General features: G+C 44.8%; 1 protein-coding gene across 1 annotated transcript in view; it reads left to right on the forward strand.

The window, feature by feature from the left end:
• Positions 1-21,812, forward strand: part of wdr90 (WD repeat domain 90) — a 65,716-nt gene that overhangs the window by 34,308 nt on the left and 9,596 nt on the right. Inside the window, exons 16-33 of the mRNA XM_041877486.1 lie at positions 100-261; positions 1,419-1,549; positions 1,811-1,927; positions 2,553-2,788; positions 3,160-3,296; positions 8,700-8,830; positions 9,945-10,075; positions 11,704-11,865; positions 13,686-13,814; positions 13,968-14,101; positions 14,233-14,273; positions 14,398-14,532; positions 14,819-14,995; positions 19,207-19,289; positions 19,396-19,498; positions 19,983-20,104; positions 20,386-20,542; positions 21,516-21,706. Of these exons, the coding sequence (XP_041733420.1) occupies positions 100-261; positions 1,419-1,549; positions 1,811-1,927; positions 2,553-2,788; positions 3,160-3,296; positions 8,700-8,830; positions 9,945-10,075; positions 11,704-11,865; positions 13,686-13,814; positions 13,968-14,101; positions 14,233-14,273; positions 14,398-14,532; positions 14,819-14,995; positions 19,207-19,289; positions 19,396-19,498; positions 19,983-20,104; positions 20,386-20,542; positions 21,516-21,706 (2,479 nt within the window). The remainder of the gene's footprint in view (positions 1-99; positions 262-1,418; positions 1,550-1,810; positions 1,928-2,552; positions 2,789-3,159; positions 3,297-8,699; positions 8,831-9,944; positions 10,076-11,703; positions 11,866-13,685; positions 13,815-13,967; positions 14,102-14,232; positions 14,274-14,397; positions 14,533-14,818; positions 14,996-19,206; positions 19,290-19,395; positions 19,499-19,982; positions 20,105-20,385; positions 20,543-21,515; positions 21,707-21,812) is intronic.

The following is a 21,812-nucleotide window of genomic DNA, read 5'->3' on the forward strand; positions in this document are numbered from 1 at the left end:
TTTTGAAATGTGTGTTGTGCGCATGTAAGTTTCTTGGGATAAGAGCGTTTGCTAAATAACCAAAATATAAATATGTTCTTGTGTGTATTTGCGCCCCAGGATGGTGTCCTGTGGTCGAGATAACATCCGGTTGTGGCGCGTGCGGAACGGGGCCCTGCGGTCGTGTCCGGTCAACCTGGGGGAGTACCACGCCCTGGACTTCACCGACGTGGCCTTTGAGGAGGGTCACTCTGCTGACCGCGAGCCTGAGGACCGCACACTGTGAGTCCACACACTCCTTTCAGCTTTTAACCTTTTATATATTGTTGTAGGCTATGGCTGCATCCCAAATGGCACCCTAACCTATTCCCTTCTCTGGTCAAAAGTAGTGCACTATAGAGGGAATAGGGTGCCATTTGGAGATTCAAACTATGAGCTTAATTACGTCTTCCTCCAAGCCCTGTATAGTTCCATTTCAGTGAATCAGAACCCAGCGCCTTCTCTCTCTCTCTACTTCTCTCCCACTGAGCCTATGAAAGGTTTGAAAAGCTCCACACATCACTGCCTCTGAGTGACAGACACCTCACCTGCTGCATCCTGTGTGAGAGAAATTGACATGTAACATGTTTACCTGCTTTGTTTAACAAGTAGTAAGACATTTCTGTCCTACTAATGCTGTGTTTTTGTAAAGGGATGGTTTCTACTCCAGCTCCCTGCAGCTAGTCTAGGCGTGTGGTCAAGGACATGGGTTTTACTCGAGATATGAGCCTCTGATGCTGGGCCTGGCAATTGATTTAGGGATGGCTAGGTGATAAAACCAACAGCCACTTTCCATTTCATGATGAATGGTGTGTGAGAGGGAGATGTCCCTGATCTGACTGAGCCTGCATTTTCATAGACTGAATTGGTGTTTGTGTAATGTAAGGTACTAGGGAGAGATGGCTCGGGTATGGATAATGTTAGTAAGAACCTTGTCTTGGGGGCCAAACCCTGGTTTCCACACAATGAGAACAGTCTTCAACGCAGATACTGTCTGCTGTGAATTATTCATGTCTTTCATACAAATCCTAACCTTTTGACTCATTCCACACATCTGCTGTTAGTCATGTAGACTGAGACAGTGTATCTTTACTATAAAATATATTTGTATTGTCTGTATGTCAGAGCTCTCAACCCAACAGTCAAGAGTGTTGGGTCGACCAGCCTCACTTACTACCATATTAATACGTTTTGAATAAAGTAATATCCTGATTGGTGATTGACCTCTCCTCATTATTGATTAGAATTTCCACGACAATCCACACCACTCAATCCCCTAATAACCCGATCTAAAGTACCTAACGCCTCCCACTCTCTGGAGAGGAGCCCATAAGTGCTAAATTCTCTAATTCAGAAGACTTTGAGCCATTATGGAGCTTCAGTTTCCTCGTTTCCAATAGATTTGCCAGTAGCCGCAGCGGCCACATCCTGGAGATAGACTACGGGAGTGTGGCGATCAAGAACGTCAGGAGACTGCTGCCCGCCCAGCAGCCCCACGCTCAGCGCCGGGAGAAACAGACCTTTAGCATGGGTGAGAGGACGGGGGAGTGGAAGAGAGGGGGATAGAGGGGGGAGGGAGGGAGTGGAAGAGAGGGAGGTAGAGAGCGAGAAAGAGAGGAGGAAAGAAATGTAGAGAAGGGAGAGATATGGAGACAGGGATAGATAGTGAGACAGGTGGGGGGGGATAGAGAATGGTAATTTGAGGTAAAAAGAGAATCTCCATTTGGGTGAGACATGAGATCACTTTAAACTGTGCTGTGTTGAACAATAACATTCTTCTCCTTCCCACCAGGTATGGGCATCGCTGTCAACAGCATCAGCGTGTCATCAGCGTTCTGCGCCACAGGCTCGGAGGACGGCTTTCTGCGGCTCTGGCCCCTGGACTTCTCCACCGTGTTCCTGGAGGCTGGTGAGAACAGGCACAGTCGAACAGCAGGGCCCCTTAGTTTAACATTCAGCTCCATCCCTGCTCGGTCTATCATTCATCTACATTTACATTTAACATTTTAGTCATTCAGCAGACACTCTAATCCAGAGTGATTTAGTCGGTGCATTCAACCTAAGATGGGTGAAAACAACCACATATCACTCATTCCTAAAGTAATATGCAAAACCAGTGCCAGGAAGAAAAGACATCTCACTCAGCCACAGTCATTTGTTTTATTCAGTATGTCTGTCGCATTCAACGTGTCAATATTGACTGGCATCTAAAGAATTGGTAACTTGTAAATGTAAATGTGGTTAGACTGTCTCTGATAAACTGAAGGTGTTTGAAGACAGCCCATATCAAAGGGGTTTCCAGGTTGAATCCCAGTCAAAGCACATATCAAAGAGCTAAAATCTTATTGCTCATATGAATGGTTTCAAAGGAGGATTCAGGGGATTTTACAGTAATGTAATCGCTGCCATTTAATCAAAACCCACATTCGCGCACACTGCCTCCCATTTCCTTAGCCAACGCACTTTCTCAGCCTACAGTACACAGACACACACACTCCAGTGTTCCTCAGCCCCCCCATGTCTTTCCTCCCCAGAACATGAGGGTCCTGTGAGCCTTGTGTCCGTGTCCGACGACGGCCTCAGCGTCATGGCGGCCACCTCCAGCGGTAACCTGGGCTACCTGGACGTGAGCAGCCGCGGCTACAGCACCCTGATGAGGTCACACACGGACGGCGTGCTGGGCTTCAGCGTGGACGGTATCCGTCGGCGCATCACCACCGCCTCTTGCGACCGCACCGTGCGCGTCTGGGACATGGACTCCATGCAGCAGGTGGGAACTCAAGCCCTGGAACGGATGGCACACACTGATGCTCAAAGCTACTAGGCTCATTTTCAAACCCACATATTGTTTTCACACTACTGAGCCGAATTGAGACAAACCAAGCTGTACTGAGCTGGCCTGGTCACACATCCACCATAGTTGCTGGAACAATGTTGATAAGGATAATGCCACAGTTTGGTTCAGGTCGGCACGATAGTAAGAAAACGGTAAGTGTTATGTTTTTAGAGAATTATTGTAGAATTTCTCTCACCTGAAATAACTGACCTCTCAACCTTAGAATTCGGACTGTTCTACCGTGATCTTATCTGACTGAATCTCTTTACCTCATGACTGTTATGTGTCCTCTGGGCCTTCTCCAGCTGTATGACTTTGTTTCTGAAGACACCCCCTGCTCCGTGGCCTTCCACCCCAGCCTGCAAGTCTTCTGCTGTGGATCCAGCTCTGGCCTTGTCAGGGTCTTTGACATCGCCAGCGCCAAACTACTGGCAGAACACAAGTAGGTAGACCCAGACTAGAGGAGATACTGTAGTGTACATAGTGGGTTCTGGAGTTGATGGATTAATGAACAACCGAAGTTACGTGGTGCCTTGATCCAACAGAATCTAGATACAGTCTCTGAGTTGCAAAAGACCTTGAGTACAGTTTTGCCTTGACTCGCAATAATCCCTTCAATTCTGATCACGTGCTGGAAGAAGCCATAACCCGGCGGCCAATTTGCCAGACAGGACTAGCTGTCGCTGCCAGTGGATCATACATCTTGGTACTGACTGAAATATATAGCCAGTTAACAGTTAGTGACTGTGTTTATCCCACTAGCCGAGTCATGTCATTACAATGACCTACCGTTAACCTCTCTGACACCACCACCACCCCTCACAAGGAAGTGTCATACCTGTGACATCTGCTGTGCCGCGATCTTTCGCCCTCTTTGCCCATTTCCTTTTGGCCTCTTACAGGCATGGGTAATGAATGTGTAGGAAGGGTGACACAGACGTGGATCTTGTCACAGCCTGTCAGTAGGTACCAGTGTGGTATCTCGTTATAGAGGAATAGAGCAGAGGTCTTCTAGAGATTCGAGAATCTCTGATTCGTGACTGAGCCACATACACACACACACACACACACACACTGTCTATAGGACAGAGTTTGCAGAAAGGCTATTATAGACACATTGATAAGGTCTTGTATGAATGTCGAGGCCACCTCCTCAGTTGAACACTTCAGTGTTAACGGGTGTGAAGGGTTAGAGAATGAGAGAGAGAGCATGGAAATGGTTTTATTTAATACGTGATTAGTGCAGCGAAGTTCTGGGTCTCGCTCTGTGACTTATTGTATTTGGGTGCTTGTTAACCCTTTACAATCGTGGGAATTGGCCTATATGGTGAGGACCCAATTGAAATGTTTCTAACTGAAGAACTACAGTATGAGAAGCATATGCATAACCATGGTAGGAATTGAAAGGGAACAATTTTGAGATTATGTGAAAGTTATTAAACCAAAGGTGAGGACAGAACAGTTCACCTGACACAAATCTTTTATGTGCATTTTACTTTTACTGTACTTTTCGCAGCAATTATCAACAATGAAATCTGAAAATACTCTGGATACATTCAGTAACGTAATAAGAATATTCATGAAGAATGTGGGGTAGGTTTGAGTGAGGGGTCTAAATGGTGTCTCCAGGTGGCCACACACCTCTCCATTGTGCAGAGTTCCTAAGTACTTTCAATGCACTTTTATGACTCAAGGAAAGAGCTTTCAACTTTTCTGTGATTTTCTTGAGCTCTCTTAGTTGTGCCGTTTAGTTACTGAAGCAAGCAGACTTGTAGATCTTTGTTAGGAACACAGCCCAGCGTCATCACCATCACACAATTACTGTTGTTATTTACACAGTCCAAAAACTGTACATTATAAATCTCAATCTGGGTTAGTTGGGCATCATTTGAAAGCTTGTTCTATAGCCAACATGACTAGCTAAGTTCTAAAATACAATCTTACATTGTTAGGCTTTCACAAAACCATAGAAACAGATAGTAATGAGTGCATTCAATTTATTTCATTTATTTTTATTTCACCTTTATTTAACCAGGTAAGCCAGTTGAGAACAAGTTCTCATTTACAACTGCGACCTGGCCAAGATAAAGCAAAGCAGTGCGATAAAAACAACAACACAGAGTTACATATGGGGTAAAACAAAACATAAAGTAAAATAAAATACAACAGAAAATATATATACAGTGTGTGCAAATGTAGCAAGTTATGGAGGTAAGGCAAAAAATAGGCCATAGTGCAAAATAATTACAATTAGTATTAAAACTGGAATAATAGATGTGCAAGATATGATGTGCAAATAGAGATACTGGGGTGCAAATTAGCAAAATAAATAACAATATGGGGATGAGGTAGTTGGGTGGGCTAATTTCAGATGGGCTGTGTACAGGTGCAGTGATTGGTAAGATCTAGATTTAACTTTGGATTGGAGATGCTTAATGTGCGTCTGGAAGGAGAGTTTACAGTCTAACCAGACACCTAGGTATTTGTAGTTGTCCACATACTCTAGGTCAGACCCGCCGAGAGTAGGGATTCTAGTCGGGTGGGCGGCTGCCAGCAGCGTTCGATTGAAGATCATGCATTTAGTTTTACTAGTGTTTAAGGGCAGTTGGAGGCTACGGAAGGAGTGTTGTATGGCATTGAAGCTCGTTTGTTAACACAGTGTCCAATGAAGGGCCAGATGTATACAAAATGGTGTCGTCTGCGTAGAGGTGGATCTGAGAGTCACCAGCAGCAAAAGCGACATTGATATACACAGAAAAAAGAGTCGGCCCAAGAATTGAACCCTGTGGTACCCCCATAGAGACTGTCATAGGTCCAGACAGCAGGCCCTCCGATTTGACACATTGAACTCTATCTGAGAAGTAGATGGTGAACCAGGCGAGGCAGTCATTTGAGAAACCAAGGCTATTTAGTCTGCCAATAAGAATGCGGTGGTTGACAGAGTCGAAAGCCTTGGCCAGGTCGATGAAGACGGCTGCACAGTACTGTCTATTATCGATCGCAGTTATAATATCATTTAGGACCTTGAGCGTGGTTGAGGTGCACCCATGACCAGCTCGGAAACCGGATTGCATAGCGGAGAAGGTACGGTGTGATTCGAAATGGTCGGTGATCTGTTTGTTAACTTGGCTTTCAAAAACTTTCGAAAGGCAGGGCAGGATGGATATAGGTCTGTAACAGTTTGGATCTAGAGTGTCACCCCCTTTGAAGAGGGGGGATGACCTGGCAGCTTTCCAATCTCTGGGGATCTCAGACGTTACGAAAGAGAGATTGAACAGGCTAGTAGTAGGGGTTGCGACAATTTCGGCGGCTAATTTTAGAAAGAAAGGGTCCAGATTGTCTAGCCCAGATGATTTGTAGGGGTCCAGATTTTGCAGCTCTTTCAGAACATCAGCTATCTGAATTTGTGTGAAGGAGAAGCGGGGGGGGGAGCATGGGCAAGTTGCAGCGGAGGGTGCAGAGCTGGTGGCTGGGGTAGTGGTAGCCAGGTGGAAAGCATGGCCAGCCGTAGCAAAATGCTTGTTGAAATTCTCAATTATTGTAGATTTATCGGTGGTGATAGTGTTTCCTAGCCTCAGTGCAGTGGGCAGCTGGGAGGAGGTGCTCTTATTCTCCATGGACTTTACAGTGTCCCAAAACTTTTTGGAGTTAGTGCTACAGGATGCAAATTTCTGTTTGAAAAAGCTAGCCTTTGCTTTCCTAACTGCTTGTGTATATTGGTTCCTAACTTCCCTGAAAAGTTGCATATCGCGGGGGCTATTCGATGCTAATGCAGTACGCCACAGGATGTTTTTGTGCTGGTCAAGGGCAGTCAAGTCTGAGGAGAACCAGGGGCTATATCTGTTCAAGTGCATGTTCCGCTGCTAATTGTCTTCACAATAAACAAACAGGCTCATTCTGTTCAGAACAACCCAGGGTATGACGCTATGTCATCCTTGTAACTGTACAGTACCATTCAAAAGTTTGGACACACCTACTCATTCAAGGGGTTTTATTTATTTTTACTATTTTCTACATTGTAGAATAGTAGTGAAGACATCAAAACTATGAAATAACATATATGGAATCATGTAGTAACCAAAAAAGTGTTAAACAAATCAAAATATATTGTATATTTGAGATTCTTCAAATAGCCACCCTTTGCCTTGATGACAGCTTTGCACACTCTTGGCATTCTCTCAACCAGCTTCACCTGGAATGCTTTTCCAACAGTCTTGAAGGAGTTCCCACATATGCTGAGCACTTGTTGGCTGCTTTTCCTTCACTCTGCGGTCCGACTCATCCCAAACCATCTCAATTGGGTTGAGGTCAGGGGATTGTGGAGGCCAGGTCATCTGATGCAGCACTCCATCACTTTCCTTCTTGGTAAAATAGCCCTTACACAGCCTGGAGGTGTGTTGGGTCATTGTCCTGTTGAAAAACAAATGATAGTCCCACTAAGCCCAAACCAGATGGGATGGCGTATCGCTGCAGAATGCTGTGGTAGCCATGCTGGTTAAGTGTGCCTTGAATTCTAAATAAATCACAGACAGTGTCACCAGCAAAGCACCCCCACACCATAACACCACCTCCTCCATGCTTTACGGTGGGAACTACACATGTGGAGATCACCATTCACCCACACCACGTCTCACAAAGACGGCGGTTTGAACAAAAAATCTCCAATTTGGACTCCAGACCAAAGGACAAATTTCCAATCTAATGTCGATTGCTCGTGTTTCTTTGCCCAAGTAGGTCTCTTCTTATTATTGGTGTCCTTTAATAATAATAATATGCCATTTAGCAGACGCTTTTATCCAAAGCGACTTACAGTCATGCGTGCATAATTTTTTTTGTGTATGGGTGGTCCCGGGGATCGAACCCACTACCTTGGCGTTACAAGCGCCGTGCTCTACCAGCTGAGCTACAGAGGACCACAGAGGACCACTTTAGTAGTGGTTTCTTTGCAGCAATTCGACAATGAAGGCCTGATTCACACAGTCCCCTCTGAACAGTTGATGTTGAGATGTGTCTTTTACTTGAACTCTGTGAAGCATTTATTTAGGCTGCAATTTCTGAGGCTGGTAACTCTAATGAACTTATCCTCTGCAGCAGAGGTAACTCTGGGTCTTCCATTCCTGTGGTGGTCCTCATGAGAGCAAGTTCATCATAGCGCTTGATGGTTTTTGCGACTGCACTTGAAGAAACGTTCAAAGTTCTTGAAATGTTCCGTATTGACTGACCTTCATGTCTTAAAGTAATGATGGACTGTCGTTTCTCTTTGCTTATTTGAGCTGTTCTTGCCATAATATGGACTTGGTCTTTTACCAAATAGGGCTATCTTCTGTATACCACCCCTTCCTTGTCACAACACAACTGATTGGCTCAAACGCATTAAGAAGGAAAGAAATTCCACAAATGAACTTTTAAGAAGGCACACCTGTTAATTGAAATGCATTCCAGGTGACTACCTCATGAAGCTGGTTGAGAGAATGCCAAGAGTGTGCAAAGCTGTCATCAAGACAAAGGGTGGCTATTTGAAGTAAATATGAAATATATGGTTACTACATGAATCCGTATGTGTTATTTCATAGTTTTGATGTCTTCACTATTATTTGACAATGTAAAAAATAAAGAAAATCCCTTGAATGAGTAGGTGTGTCCAAACTTTGGACTGGTAGTGTACATCAAACATAGCGATCATAAACGTTGATCCTGTAAATTACATGAGTTTTATATGGACAAGTGCACATTTGGACTCACAGGTGTGTGGTTTGCTTGTATGACATCAAAGTGCTGTTTATTATAATCCTCGACGTGTCATCTTTCAGAACACCTCGAGTCCTCTTGTGTTTTGTTTCTGCAGGCAGCACAGAGGGGAGGTGGTGGGCCTGGCCTTCTCTCCAGATGGAGAGTTTATGTACAGCGCTGGCTCCCTGGGTGCTCTGGCTCTCTACAACTCCTCTCAGGAAGATCACCATGTACTCCGAGTACTAGGTGAGTTAACACTGACAAACACACACACTATACAGCTAGAGCTGGTTGAATTAGCTGGTATGTTATGAATGGAATGGAAGATAGAACCCTTCACCTTCAGAAATACAAGGACTGCACTCAGTGTATTGTATTGCATTGCATTGTATTGTCCTGATATTACCTGTCGGACAGCTCCATCTCCAGTGAAGGTACTGGATCTTCAGTGATTTACAGGCAGGCCCTAAAATTACCACCTGCCACTAGCGGGTAGATTTTGGCATTGGCGGATAAGATGTCCATTTCACCAGCCACGTTGGCGGGTGGTCAGGGCTCCACAGTGCAAGCATTTCACTCACATTTGTGAATAAAAGTAGTCAAGTATGATCACATTTATAATAAAGTAAATGCTGCAGTAGCTGTTTTCAAAGTATTTCTGATGTTTTGTTTCATAGCTGGTAAATTAATCGCACAAAGCCAAAGCACTACGAATCCAACTATAGCCTATTCCACCTCGCACTGCAACACTGCTTGGCTGGGGGCTGTGCGCATGTGGAGATTCATTTTTAGTCTTAAAAGAAGCACTGCGCACAGGCATAAAAGTTGGTCTAATTTACTTGAAATGAAAGTCTACTGAAGAGAGACTTTGTCCTTGTGATTCTTGGCAATTTACATTGTTTTGTTCACAAGCTAGGTTGTTTTTTTATGTTTGAGTTTCAACCGCTAGGGAAGGAAAAGATGATGCTTCTACTAGTCAGACTCAATCTCACAGGTACAAACATGACTGGAGTCGCGTTACCACAGTAACCTCCCGCTCTTAAAGGGGCAGGTGAACATTCTTGTCTCATCTGTGATATTTTGGTTAAAAGACTCAGGTCACAAAAAATGAAATTAAACAACATACCACATTACTTCTTACTAGTAATACATTTATTGTTTTAGAAACGTTACAAAGCATACTCATCTGTTTTATGTGTGTTGGTGTAATTTTAATGATTTTGTTTTGTTTTGGCTGGTAAAAAATCTGAGTGGCTGGTAGATTTTAAAATCTACCTGCCACAGTGGCTGGTGGACAAAAAATTACATTTTAGGCCCTGCTTATAGGCAACACACCCTCCCTCATCCTCTTTTTGTGTAGGTAACGTGGTGGCGCGAGGCACTGATCGTGCTCCTGATGCCCTCACAGTAAGCAGTGACAATCGCTGTCTGGCCTTCGTCGGGCCGTCTGAGTACACCGTCACCATCATGGACGCCCGCTCACTGGATGAGGTACTGTTTGTTCTCTTACAATCAACAAAATGTCTTCCCCCTGTTATTGTGTCAGTCAATTCGTCTTTGAGCTTTGTTTTCCTGTGATATGTGGCTTGGACGACTTCTGCATTTATTGTTAAAATTATAGTGTAAAAAATATAGTGATTTACACTGTACTTCCCAAATGGAAGGTCAGGACCAACTGCTGTGTCTCTGCAATTCTTTTGGCAGAGACAAAGTAAGTTTCAAGTAGACCACCATAGTCCCTGTGCCCAAGAACGCCAAGGTAACCTGTCTAAATGACTATCGCCCCGTAGCACTCACATCTGTAGCCATGAAATGCTTTGAAAGGCTGGTCATGGCTCACATCAACGCCATCATCTCAGACACCCTGGACCCACTCCAATTCACATACCGCCCCAACAGATCCACAGATGACACAATCTCTATTGCACTCCACACTGCCCTTTCCCACCTGGACAAGAGGAACACCTACGTGAGAATGCTGTTCATTGACTACAGCTCAGCGTTCAACACCATAGTGCCCTCAAAGCTCATTACTAAGCTAAGGACCCTGGGATTGAACACCTCCGTCTGCATCTGGATCCTGGACTTTCTGACGGGCTGCCCCCAGGTGGTGAGGGTAGGCAACAACACATCCGCCACGCTGTTCCTCAACATGGTGGCCCCACAGGGGTGTGTCCTTAGTCCCCGCCTGTAGTTCCTGTTCACCCAAGACTGCGTGGCCGCGCATGACTCCAACGCCATCATTAAGTTTGCTGACGACATGACGGTGGTAGGCCTGATCACCGACGACGATGAGACAGCCTATAAGGAGGAGGTCAGTGTGGTGCCAGGACAACAACCTCTCCCTCAACGTCAGCAAGACAAAGGAGCTGATCGTGGACTACAGGAAACGGAGGGCCGAGCACGCCGCCAGTCACACCGGCAGGGCTCTAGTGGAGCGGGGCAAGAGCTTCAAGTTCCTCGGGGTCCACATCACTAAGGATCTATCATGGTCCACACACACCAACACCGTCGTGAAGAGGGCACGACAACGCCTCTTCCCCCTCAGGAGGCTGAAAAGATTTTGCATGGGCCCTCAGATCCTCAAAAAGTTAAACAGCTGCACCATTGAGAGCATCTTGACTGGCTGCATCACCGCTTGGTATGGCAACTGCTTGGCATCCGACCGCAAGGCGCTACAGAGTGTACTGCGTACGGCCAAGTACATTACTGAGGCGGAGCTCCCTGAAATCCAGGACCTCTATACCAGGCGGTGTCAGACTCCAGCCACCGAAGTCCTAGACTGTTCTCTCTGCTACCGCACTGCAAGCAGTACCGATGCACCACTTTATTTATTGTTATATGTACATATTTACCTCAATTACCCTGCACATCGACTCGGTACTGGTATATAGCCAAGTTATCGTTACTCATTGTGTTTTATTGTTACGTGTTTTACTTTTCTATTATTTCTCTATTTTCTTTCTCCTTGCGTTGTTGGGAAGGGCCCTTAAGTAAGCATTTCACTGTTAGTCTATGCCTGTAGTTTACGAAGCATGTGACAAATAAAATGTGATTTGAACAAGTTCTGATGTGTATCTGAGCTGAGGTAACATGATGTTATATATCCTATCACCCAGCTGCTGCGTGTGGACGTGAGTATCCTGGATGTGGAGAGCACCAGTCTGGACTCGGCCCTGAAGGTGTGTTTCTCCCCGGCCTCCACCGGACACCTACTGGTCACCACCTCCGCCAACAAGATTCTGTGGATTAGCGCTAACACCGGACGACTGCTCAGAGAGGTAGTGGTACTGATGTGCATGCAGTCTCTCTGTTTCTGAGCTGTGTGTGTGTCTGTGCGTGTGGGAGATGCACTACATTACCAAAAGTATGGGGACACCTGCTCGTCGAAAATCTAATTCCAAAATCATGGGCTTTAATATGGAGTTGGTCCCCCCTTTGCTGCTATAACAGCCTCCACTCTTCTAGGAAGGCTTTCCACTAGATGTTGGAACATTGCTGTGGGGACTTGCTTCCGTTCAGCCACGAATATTAGTGAGGTCGGGCACTGATGTTGGGCGATTAGGCCTGGCTCGCAGTCGACGTTCCAATTCATCCCAAAGGCGTTCGATGGGGTTAAGGTCAGGCTCTGTGCAGGCCAGTCAAGTTTTTCCACACCGATCTCGACAAACTATTTCTGTATGGACCTCGCTTTGTGCACGGGGGCATTGCCATGCTGAAACAGGAAAGGGCCTTCCCCAAACTGTTGCCACAAAGTTGGAAGCACAGAATCGTCTAGAATTTCATTGTATGCTGTAGCGTTAAGATTTACCTTCACTGGAACTAAGGGACCTAGCCCGACCCATGAAAAACAGGCCCAGACCATCATTCCTCCTCCACCAATCTTTACAGTTGGCACTATGCATTGGGGCAGGTAGCGTTCTCTTGGCATCTTCCAAACCCAGATTAGTCCGTCAGACTGCCAGATGGTGAAGCGTGATTCATCACTCCAGAAAACACGTTTCCACTGCTCCAGAGTCCAATGGTAGCGAGCTTTACACCACTCCAGCCAACACTTGGCATTGCGCATGGTTGTCTTAAGCTTATATGCGGCTGCTCGGCCATGGAAACCCATTTCATGAAGCTCCCGACGAACAGTTCTTGTGCTGACGTTGGTTCCAGAGGTAGTTTGGAACTCGGTAGTGAGTGTTGCAACCGAGGACAGACGATTTTTACGCGCTGCGCACTTCAGCGCCCAGTGGTCCCGTTCTGTGAGCTTGTGTGGCCTACCACTTCCTGGCTGAGCCGTTGTTGCTCCTAGACGTTTCCACTTCACAATAACAGCACTTACAGTTGACCGGGCAGCTCTAGCAGGGCATAAATTTGACGAACTGACATGTTAGAAAGGTGGCATCCTATGACGGTTCCACGTTGAAAGTCACTGAGCTCTTCAGTAAGGCCAATGTTTGTCTATGGAGATTGCATGGCTGTGTGCTCGATTTTATACACCTGTCAGCAATGGGTGTGGCTGAAATAGCCGAATCCACTAATTTGAAGAGGTGTCCACATACTTTTGTGTATATATAATAATAATAATATGCCATTTAGCAGACGCTTTTATCCAAAGCGACTTACAGTCATGCGTGCATACATTTTTGTGTATGGGTGGTCCCGGGGATCGAACCCACTACCTTGGCGTTACAAGCGCCGTGCTCTACCAGCTGAGCTACAGAGGACCACTATATAGTGTATGTGTGTGTTTGTGTGACATAGTTGATGTGCACAATACAGTGATGTGTGTTGTATTAAAGGTGAAGATTATCTTTGGCACTGAATTTTATAAAGAGATGTTTTTATATTTTTACATTTTAGTCATTTAGCTGATGCAACTTACAGTTAGTGCATTCATCTTAATAAGGTAGCTAGGTGAGACAACCACATATCACAATCATAGTAAGTAAAAAGTTTCCTCAACAAAGCAACTATCAGCAAAATCAGTGCTAGTAAGAAAAGTGCGGGTGTTTTGGTGTGTTTTATTTTTTATTAATCAAGATACTTAAGATATCTTTACATTGTTTTGGTAGAGTTCTTCATTGCTTATTGTGTATGGTGTCCCTGCCAGGTGTCTAAGGCACATAAGCACCAGTGTTCCTCTCTGGCAGTGAGTGAGGATGGACGTTTCTTACTGACAGCAGGACACAATGCTGTGAAGGTGTGGGATTACAGCATGCAGCTGGATGTCAACTCACAGGTAAAGTTGATTGGTTTAGGTTACCATGCCAACCAACATTTTAATTAGCAATTTATGGAATTTAGGATCATGATCTTACCAAATTTCAAATAGTTTGAATGGTGTGACGTTATTCATTGAAATGTGTTGATTGAATACATCATTCCATCCCAGATGTTCATAGGACACAGCCAGCCTATTCACCAGGTGAACTTCTCCCCAGACCAGATGGCCGTGGTCTCAGTAGGAGACGCCATCTTCTTCTGGGACTTCCTGGCCCACCCTCAGGAGGCTGGAACTGACAGACGGTGAGTCTGTCAATGTCTGTCCCCAAAAAATTATCCACAGTGGCATTGCATTACTGTACTGTTGTAAATTGTATAAGAAGGTCGTATTCATGCATCTGTAATTTATTGGTTTTCATTTTTCTCTCTCGCAGTTCACCACCAAAGGCAGCCTCTGTTTCGCCTCCTAAACCAGGTAAATACAAATACATTCATACCATAATTTCAAAGGTTGCAGTAAACAGAATACCATGTACAGAAGTAAGTCTTCTAGTTCTGCCTATCAATAGATAATCAGAAATTGGGATGTTCTACTGTAGCCCCTAAAGGTCATTCAGAGTCAGAGGTCAGCAGCAGGCTGCTCTCCAATGGAATGCCTCGACGGACAGCGCCCCTTCCCTCCTCACCCCTGCCCTGTTTGGACATTAGCTCCATAGACAGGATTGGACAAGAAGGTGAGAATCGCGGCTCTCTTTTTCATCTAGTTTTTTTCCAGCTCTGCTTTTATGTGTCTCACCCTTACTTGGAAAATTACCATTAGCACCAACCCTTGGAAAAGTGTGCAAAAAACAGTATGGTGATTGTTCCACCTAGCCCGCCATTGGGAGCTTCCACCATTTTGCTTATGACTTCCTGCAAACACAGAAAGAGAAGGAGCTAGGGATTGTTTTACAACCGGCCTAAAGTATCATGTTCTCCTCCACTTTGCCCTCTCCTGTGTCTCCCTCTTTCCTCCTTAAGCTCTGGGACGCCTGTCTCTGTGTGAGGAGGATACTGACGAGGTTCTTCCCAGCCCTGCCCCGGCAGGCCCCTCCCCTCGCCCTGCGTCTGGCTCCTTTCTCAAAGTCACTGAGATGGTGGCGGGCGGAGTCTCTTCATCAACCCTGAAGGCCAGTCTGAAGAGAGCAGCAGACAATGGTAAATTATTTATATATATATATATATATATACACACACAGTGGGGAGAACAAGTATTTGATACACTGCCGATTTTGCAGGTTTTCCTACTTACAAAGCATGTAGAGATCTGTAATTTTTATCATAGGTACACTTCAACTGTGAGAGACGGAATCTAAAACAAAAATCCAGAAAATCACATTGTATGATTTTTAAGTAATTAATTTGCATTTTATTGCATGACATAAGTATTTAATACATCAGAAAAGCAGAACTTAATATTTGGTACAGAAACCTTTGTTTGCAATTACAGAGATTATACGTTTCCTGTAGGTCTTGACCAGGTTTGCACACACTGCAGCAGGGATTTTGGCCCACTCCTCCATACAGACCTTCTCCAGATCCTACAGGTTTCGGGGCTGTCGCTGGGCAATACGGACTTTCAGCTCCCTCCAAAGATGTTCTATTGGGTTCAGGTCTGGAGACTGGCTAGGCCACTCCAGGACCTTGAGATGCTTCTTACGGAGCCACTCCTTAGTTGCCCTGGCTGTGTGTTTTGGGTCGTTGTCATGCTGGAAGACCCAGCCACGACCCATCTTCAATGCTCTTACTGAGGGAAGGAGGCGAGTGGAGTTTAGACCAAAAAGCTCTATTTTTGTCTCATCAGACCACATGAACTTCTCCCATTCCTCCTCTGGATGGTCATTGGCAAACTTCAGACGGGCCTGGACATGCGCTGGCTTGAGCAGGAGGACCTTGCGTGCGCTGCAGGATTTTAATCCATGACGGCGTACTGTGTTACTAATGTTTTTCTTTGAGACTGTGGTCCCAGCTCTCTTCAGGTCATTGACCAGGTCCTGCCGTGTAGTTCTGGGCTGATCCCTCACCTTCCTCATGATCATTGATGCCCCACGAGTTGAGATCTTGCATGGAGCCCCAGACCGAGGCTGATTGACCGTCATCTTGAACTTCTTCCATTTTCTAATAATTGCGCCAACAGTTGTTGCCTTCTCACCAAGCTGCTTGCCTATTGTCCTGTAGCCCATCCCAGCCTTGTGCAGGTCTACAATTTTATCCCTGATGTCCTTACACAGCTCTCTGGTCTTGGCCATTGTGGAGAGGTTGGGGTCTGTTTGATTGAGTGTGTGGACAGGTGTCTTTTATACAGGTAACGAGTTCAAACAGGTGCAGTTAATACAGGTAATGAGTGGAGAACAGGAGGGCTTCTTAAAGAAAAACTAACAGGTCTGTGAGAGACGGAATTCTTACTGGTTGGTAGGTGATCAAATACTTATGTCATGCAATAAAATGCAAATTAATTACTTAAAAATCATACAATGTGATTTTCTGGATTTTTGTTTTAGATTCCGTCTCTCACAGTTGAAGTGTACCTATGATAAAAATTACAGACCTCTACATGCTTTGTAAGTAGGAAAACCTGCAAAATCGGCAGTGTATCAAATACTTGTTCTCCCCACTGTATATACACACTACCAGTCAAATGTTTTAGAACACCTACTCATTCCAGGGTTTTTCTTTATTTTTACTATTTTCTACATTGTAGAATAATACTAAAGACATCAAAACTATGAAATAACACATATGGAATCATGTAGTAACCAAAAAAGTGTTAAACAAATCAAAGTATATTTTACATTTGAGATTCTTCAAATAGCCACCCTTTGCCTTGATGACAGCTTTGCACACTCTTGGCATTCTCTCAACCAGCTTCATGAGGTAGTCACCTGGAATGCATTTCAATTAACAGGTGTGCCTTCTTAAAAGATAATTTGTGGAATTTATTTCCTTCTTAATGCGTTTGACCCAATCAGTTGTGTTGTGACAAGGAAGGGGTGGTATACAGAAGATAGCCATATTTGGTAAAAGACCAAGTCCATATTATGGCAAGAACAGCTCAAATAAGCAAAGAGAAACGACAGTCCATTATTACTTTAAGACATGATGGTCAGTCAATCCGCAAAATTTCAAGAAGTGCAGTTGCAAAAACCATCAAGTGCTATGATGAAACTGGCTCTCATAAGAACCGCCACAGGAATGGAAGACCCAGAGTTCCCTCTGCTGCAGAGGATAAGTTCATTAGTTACCAGTCTCAGAAATTGCAGCCCCAATAAATGCTTCACAGAGTTCAAGTAACAGACACATCTTAACATCAACTGTTCAGAGGTGAATCAGGCCTTCATGGCCGAATTGCTGCAAAGAAACCACTACTAAAGGACACCAATAAGAAGAAGAAACTTGCTTGGGCCAAGAAACGCAAGCAATGGACATTTGACCGGTGGAATTTTGTCCTTTGGTCTGGAGTCCAAATCTGAGATTTTCTTTGTGAGACTCGGTGTGGGTGAACGGATAATCTCTGCATGTGCACACTTAACCAGCATGTCTACCACAGCATTCTGCAGCGATACGCCATCCCATCTGTTTTGGGCTTAGTGGGACTATCATTTGTTTTTCAACAGGACAATGACCCAACACACCTCCAGGCTGTGTAAGGGCTATTTTACCAAGGAGAGTGATGGAGTGCTGCATCAGATGACTTTGCCTCCACAATCCCCCGACCTCAACCAAATTGAGATGGTTTGGGATGAGTCGGACGGCAGAGTGAAGGAAAAGCAGCCTACAAGTGCTCAGCATATGTGGGAACTACTTCAAGACTGTTGGAAAAGCATTCTAGGTGAAGCTGGTTGAGAGAATGCCAAGAGTGTGCAAAGCTGTCATCAAGGCAAAGGGTGGCTATTTGAAGAATATCAAATATATTTTGATTTGTTTAACACTTTTTTGGTTACTACATGATTCCATATGTGTTATTTCATAGTTTTGATGTCTTCGCTATTATTCTGCAATGTAAATAATAGTAAAAATAAATAAAAACTCTTGAATGAGTTGGTGTGTCCAACCTTTTGACTGGTAGTGTATATACACATACATACATGCATGCATACATACATGCGTACATACAGTGCCTTCGGAAAGTTTTCAGACCATTTTGTTATGTCACAGCCTTATTCTAAACTGGATTAAATTTAAAAAATCCTTATCAATCTACACACACTACCTCATAATGTCAAAGTGAAAACAGGTTTTTAGAAATGTCTGATCATTTATTAAATTAAATGTATTTACATAAGTATTCAGACCCTTTGCTATGAGACTCGAAATTGAGCTCAGGTGCCTCCTGTTTCCATTGATCATCCTTGATGTTTCTACAACTTGATTGGAGTCCACCTTGGGTAAATTAAATTGATTGGACATGATTTGGAAAGGCACACACTTTATCTATATAAGGTCCCACAGTGGACAGTGCATGTCAGTGCAAAAACCAAGCCATGAGGTCGAAGGAATTGTCCGTAGAGCTCCGAGACAGGATTGTGTCAATGCACAGATCTGGGGAAGTTACCAAAAAATGTCTACAGCATTGAAGGTCCCAAGAGCACAGTGGCCTCCATCATTCTTAAATGGAAGAAGTTTGGAATCACCAAGACTCTTCCTAAAGCTGGCCGTCCGGCCAAACTGAGCAATCTGGGGAGAAGAGCCTTGGTCAGGGAGGTGACCAAGAACCCGATGGTCACTCTGATAGAGGTCTAGAGTTCCTCTGTGGAGATGGAAAAAAACTTCCATAATGACAAGCATCTCTGCAGTACTCCACTTATCAGGCCTTTATGGTAGATTGACCAGACGGAAGCCACTCCTCAGTAAAAGGAACATGAAATGCCGCTTGGAGTTTGCCAAAAAGCACCTAAAGACTCTCACCATGAGAAACAAGATTCTCTGGTCTGATAAAACCAAGATTGAACTCTTTGGCCTGAATGCCAAGCGTCACATATGGAGGAAACCTGTCACCATCCATACGGTGAAGCATGGTGTGGGGATGTTTTTCAGCGGCAGGGACTGGGAGACTAGTCAGGATCAAGGGAAAGGTGAACAGAGCAAAGTAAAGAGAGATCCTTGATGAAAACCTGCTCCAGACCGCTCAGGACCTCAGACTGGGGCGAATGTTCACCTTCCAACAGGACAACAACCCTAAGCACACAGCCAAGACAACGCAGGAGTGGCTTCGGGACAAGTCTCTGAATGTCCTTGAGTGGCCCAGCCAGAGCCCGGACTTGAACCCAATCGAACATCTCTGGAGAGACCTGAAAATAGCAGTGCAGCGACGCTCCCCATCTAACCTCACAGAGCTTTAACCTGTTCTTCCTTTTCTGTATGTTATACAGATGATTTGGAGGTGGTGAAGCCAGTGCGTCCCGACTGCTACAAGCACTTCACCCCACGTTTCAAAACCTCCACCCTTGACCAGGTAGAGAGCACCTCTCTCCGGCTCAAGTCCCGTCATTGAGAAATAAGGAAGCCCACGTTATAAATGCTTGCATTCCAAGCATTCTGTCTGTTTTTCTCCATCACAGAGTACTGCAACTCCCCAACCGGGCGAAGAGGGCCTGAGTCTGAAAGCGGTGATTGGTTACAATGGCAATGGGCGGGCCAACATGGTGTGGAATCCAGAAACAGGTCAAACCTTGCTCTTGTTCAACTGATTTCATTGGCTGACTAAAATATAAACTGATAGAATACCGAAAATATTATGATACAGTTATAATGCATTGTAAGACTTGTCATAAGCATGTATGACCCGACCTCTTATGTCTCTTTCTTTCTTATTTACAGTTTCATTGCTGTTTGTTTATGTTATGTGGTTGTGTTGACTGATTGCAGGTCTGTTTGGGTACTCCTGTGGTGGTTATGTGGTTGTATACTTTCCTGTATGTAGCTTCTTACTTTCTCGTGTTATTATTTTAATTTCTCTTGCATTTTTGTTCTACCTTATGTTATTTTTAGTACTACATTGATATTGATTGCTGCATTGTTGGGTTTGGCGCTTGCAAGAAAGGCATTTTACAGTACTCGTGCACGTTACATTAAAACTTGAAACTTGACAGATTGCAGGTCTTTTTGCGTACTCCTGTGATTGTGTGGTGGTGTTGACTGGTTGCAGGTCTGTTTGCGTACTCCTGTGGTTGTGTGGTGGTGGTGGAGAACCTACACACTGGCTCCCAGAGACACTGGCTGGGCCACACTGAGGAGATCTCCTCTCTGGCTGTTACCAATGACGCACAGGTAAGCCTCTAGTCTCCTCCTGCATGAGTGAGGATGATGAGGATGAAGGTGGTGGACTGTGCTGGTGCCAATAAGGATGATGCATTCGCTGTGTCTCAACCACTGTCTGAATGTGATTTCTCTGTGTGACTGACTGAATACCAACTTTACTTATTTGTATTTAGTTGTGCTAAGTCTGAATTATCCTGTTTAAAGTGTTTATGTGACTGTGATCCTTTCTAACTAGACAGGTGATTTTATGAGTGATTGCACAGCTCTGAATGTGTGTTGTTCTCTTCCAGACGGTGGCCTCGGCAGCAGGGGGCAGCGGTGGCTCCAGGAGCCTCATCTGCATCTGGAACGTACAGGACGGAACCTGCAGTAATACCATATCCTACCACCGGGGGGCAGTGCAGGCCCTGGCCTTCTCCAGGGATGATTTCTTCTTCCTCACTGTGGGTCAGTGGAACAGTCCTTCAAGGACAAGTGGCCCTGTTCTAATAATTTGATGTATCCTTCCTTCCTTCTTTCTTTCCCTGAAGTAATCACTGATTAAGAACAATTGGATAGGTGAAAGCAAGAGTTTCACTACTTAAGGCTAGGCAAATCCCCGCCTTATCTTAGCTCATTGGTCACCATAGCAAAACCCACCCGTAGAATGCGCTCCAGCAGGTATATCTCACTGATCATCCCCAAAGCCAACACCTCCTTTGGCCGCCATTCCTTTCAGTTCTCTGCTGCCAATGACTGTAACGAACTGCAAAAATCTCTGAAGCTGGAGACTCTTATCTCCCTCACTAACTTTAAGCATCAGTTGTCAGAGCACCTTACCGATCACTGCAACTGTACACAGCCCATCTGAAATTAGCCCACCCAACTACCTCATCCCCATATTGTTATTTATTTTGCTCATTTGCACCCCAGTATCACTATTTGCACATCATCTCTTGCACATCTATTACATGTACATTTTAGTCATTTAGCAGACGCTCTTATCCAGAGCGACCGTGGGAAACGAAACCACAACCCTGCCGTTGCAAGCGCCATGCTCTACCAACTGAGCTACAGGGATCTATCATTCCAGTGTTAATACTAATTGTAATTATTTTGCACTATGGCCTATTTATTGCCTTACCTCCATAACTTGCTACATTTGCACACACTGTATATATTTTTTCTGTTGTATTTTTTTTTACTTTATGTTTTGTTTTACCCCATATGTAACTCTGTGTTGTTGTTTTTATCGCACTGCTTTGCTTTATCTTGGCCAGGTCGCAGTTGTAAATGAGAACTTGTTCTCAACTGGCTTACCTGGTTAAATAAAGGTTAAAATAAAATTAACTTGTCCAGTCACATACAGATCAATGATTACCTCTAGGATGAGAGATAGAAAGGATGTTTTTTAAAGGTATTTGAATCCTGCCTCCTGCAGGGGATTTCACCGACCCGGAGGTGGCGCTGTGGAGCACCAGGACCTACCAGCTGCTGTCCAGGGTCAGTGTGTCCGGCCCGCTCCACGATGTGGCCTTCAGCCCCTCTGCAGCCAGCCAGCTGGCCTGTGTGGGCAGCCAGGGACTCTACTTCTGCAACACCCACACACAGGGCCTGGACGTGGAGCTCAAGGTATCAATAGAATTATAATTAATTTCTAATTCATTGTATTTCTAAGAAGGTAACACTGATACTTTTTCACATTATCGTGCCGACCGAAACTATGCTCTTTTGGCTC

Source organism: Coregonus clupeaformis, chromosome 1 (assembly GCF_020615455.1).
Source record: "Coregonus clupeaformis isolate EN_2021a chromosome 1, ASM2061545v1, whole genome shotgun sequence".
Taxonomy (NCBI): domain Eukaryota; kingdom Metazoa; phylum Chordata; class Actinopteri; order Salmoniformes; family Salmonidae; genus Coregonus; species Coregonus clupeaformis.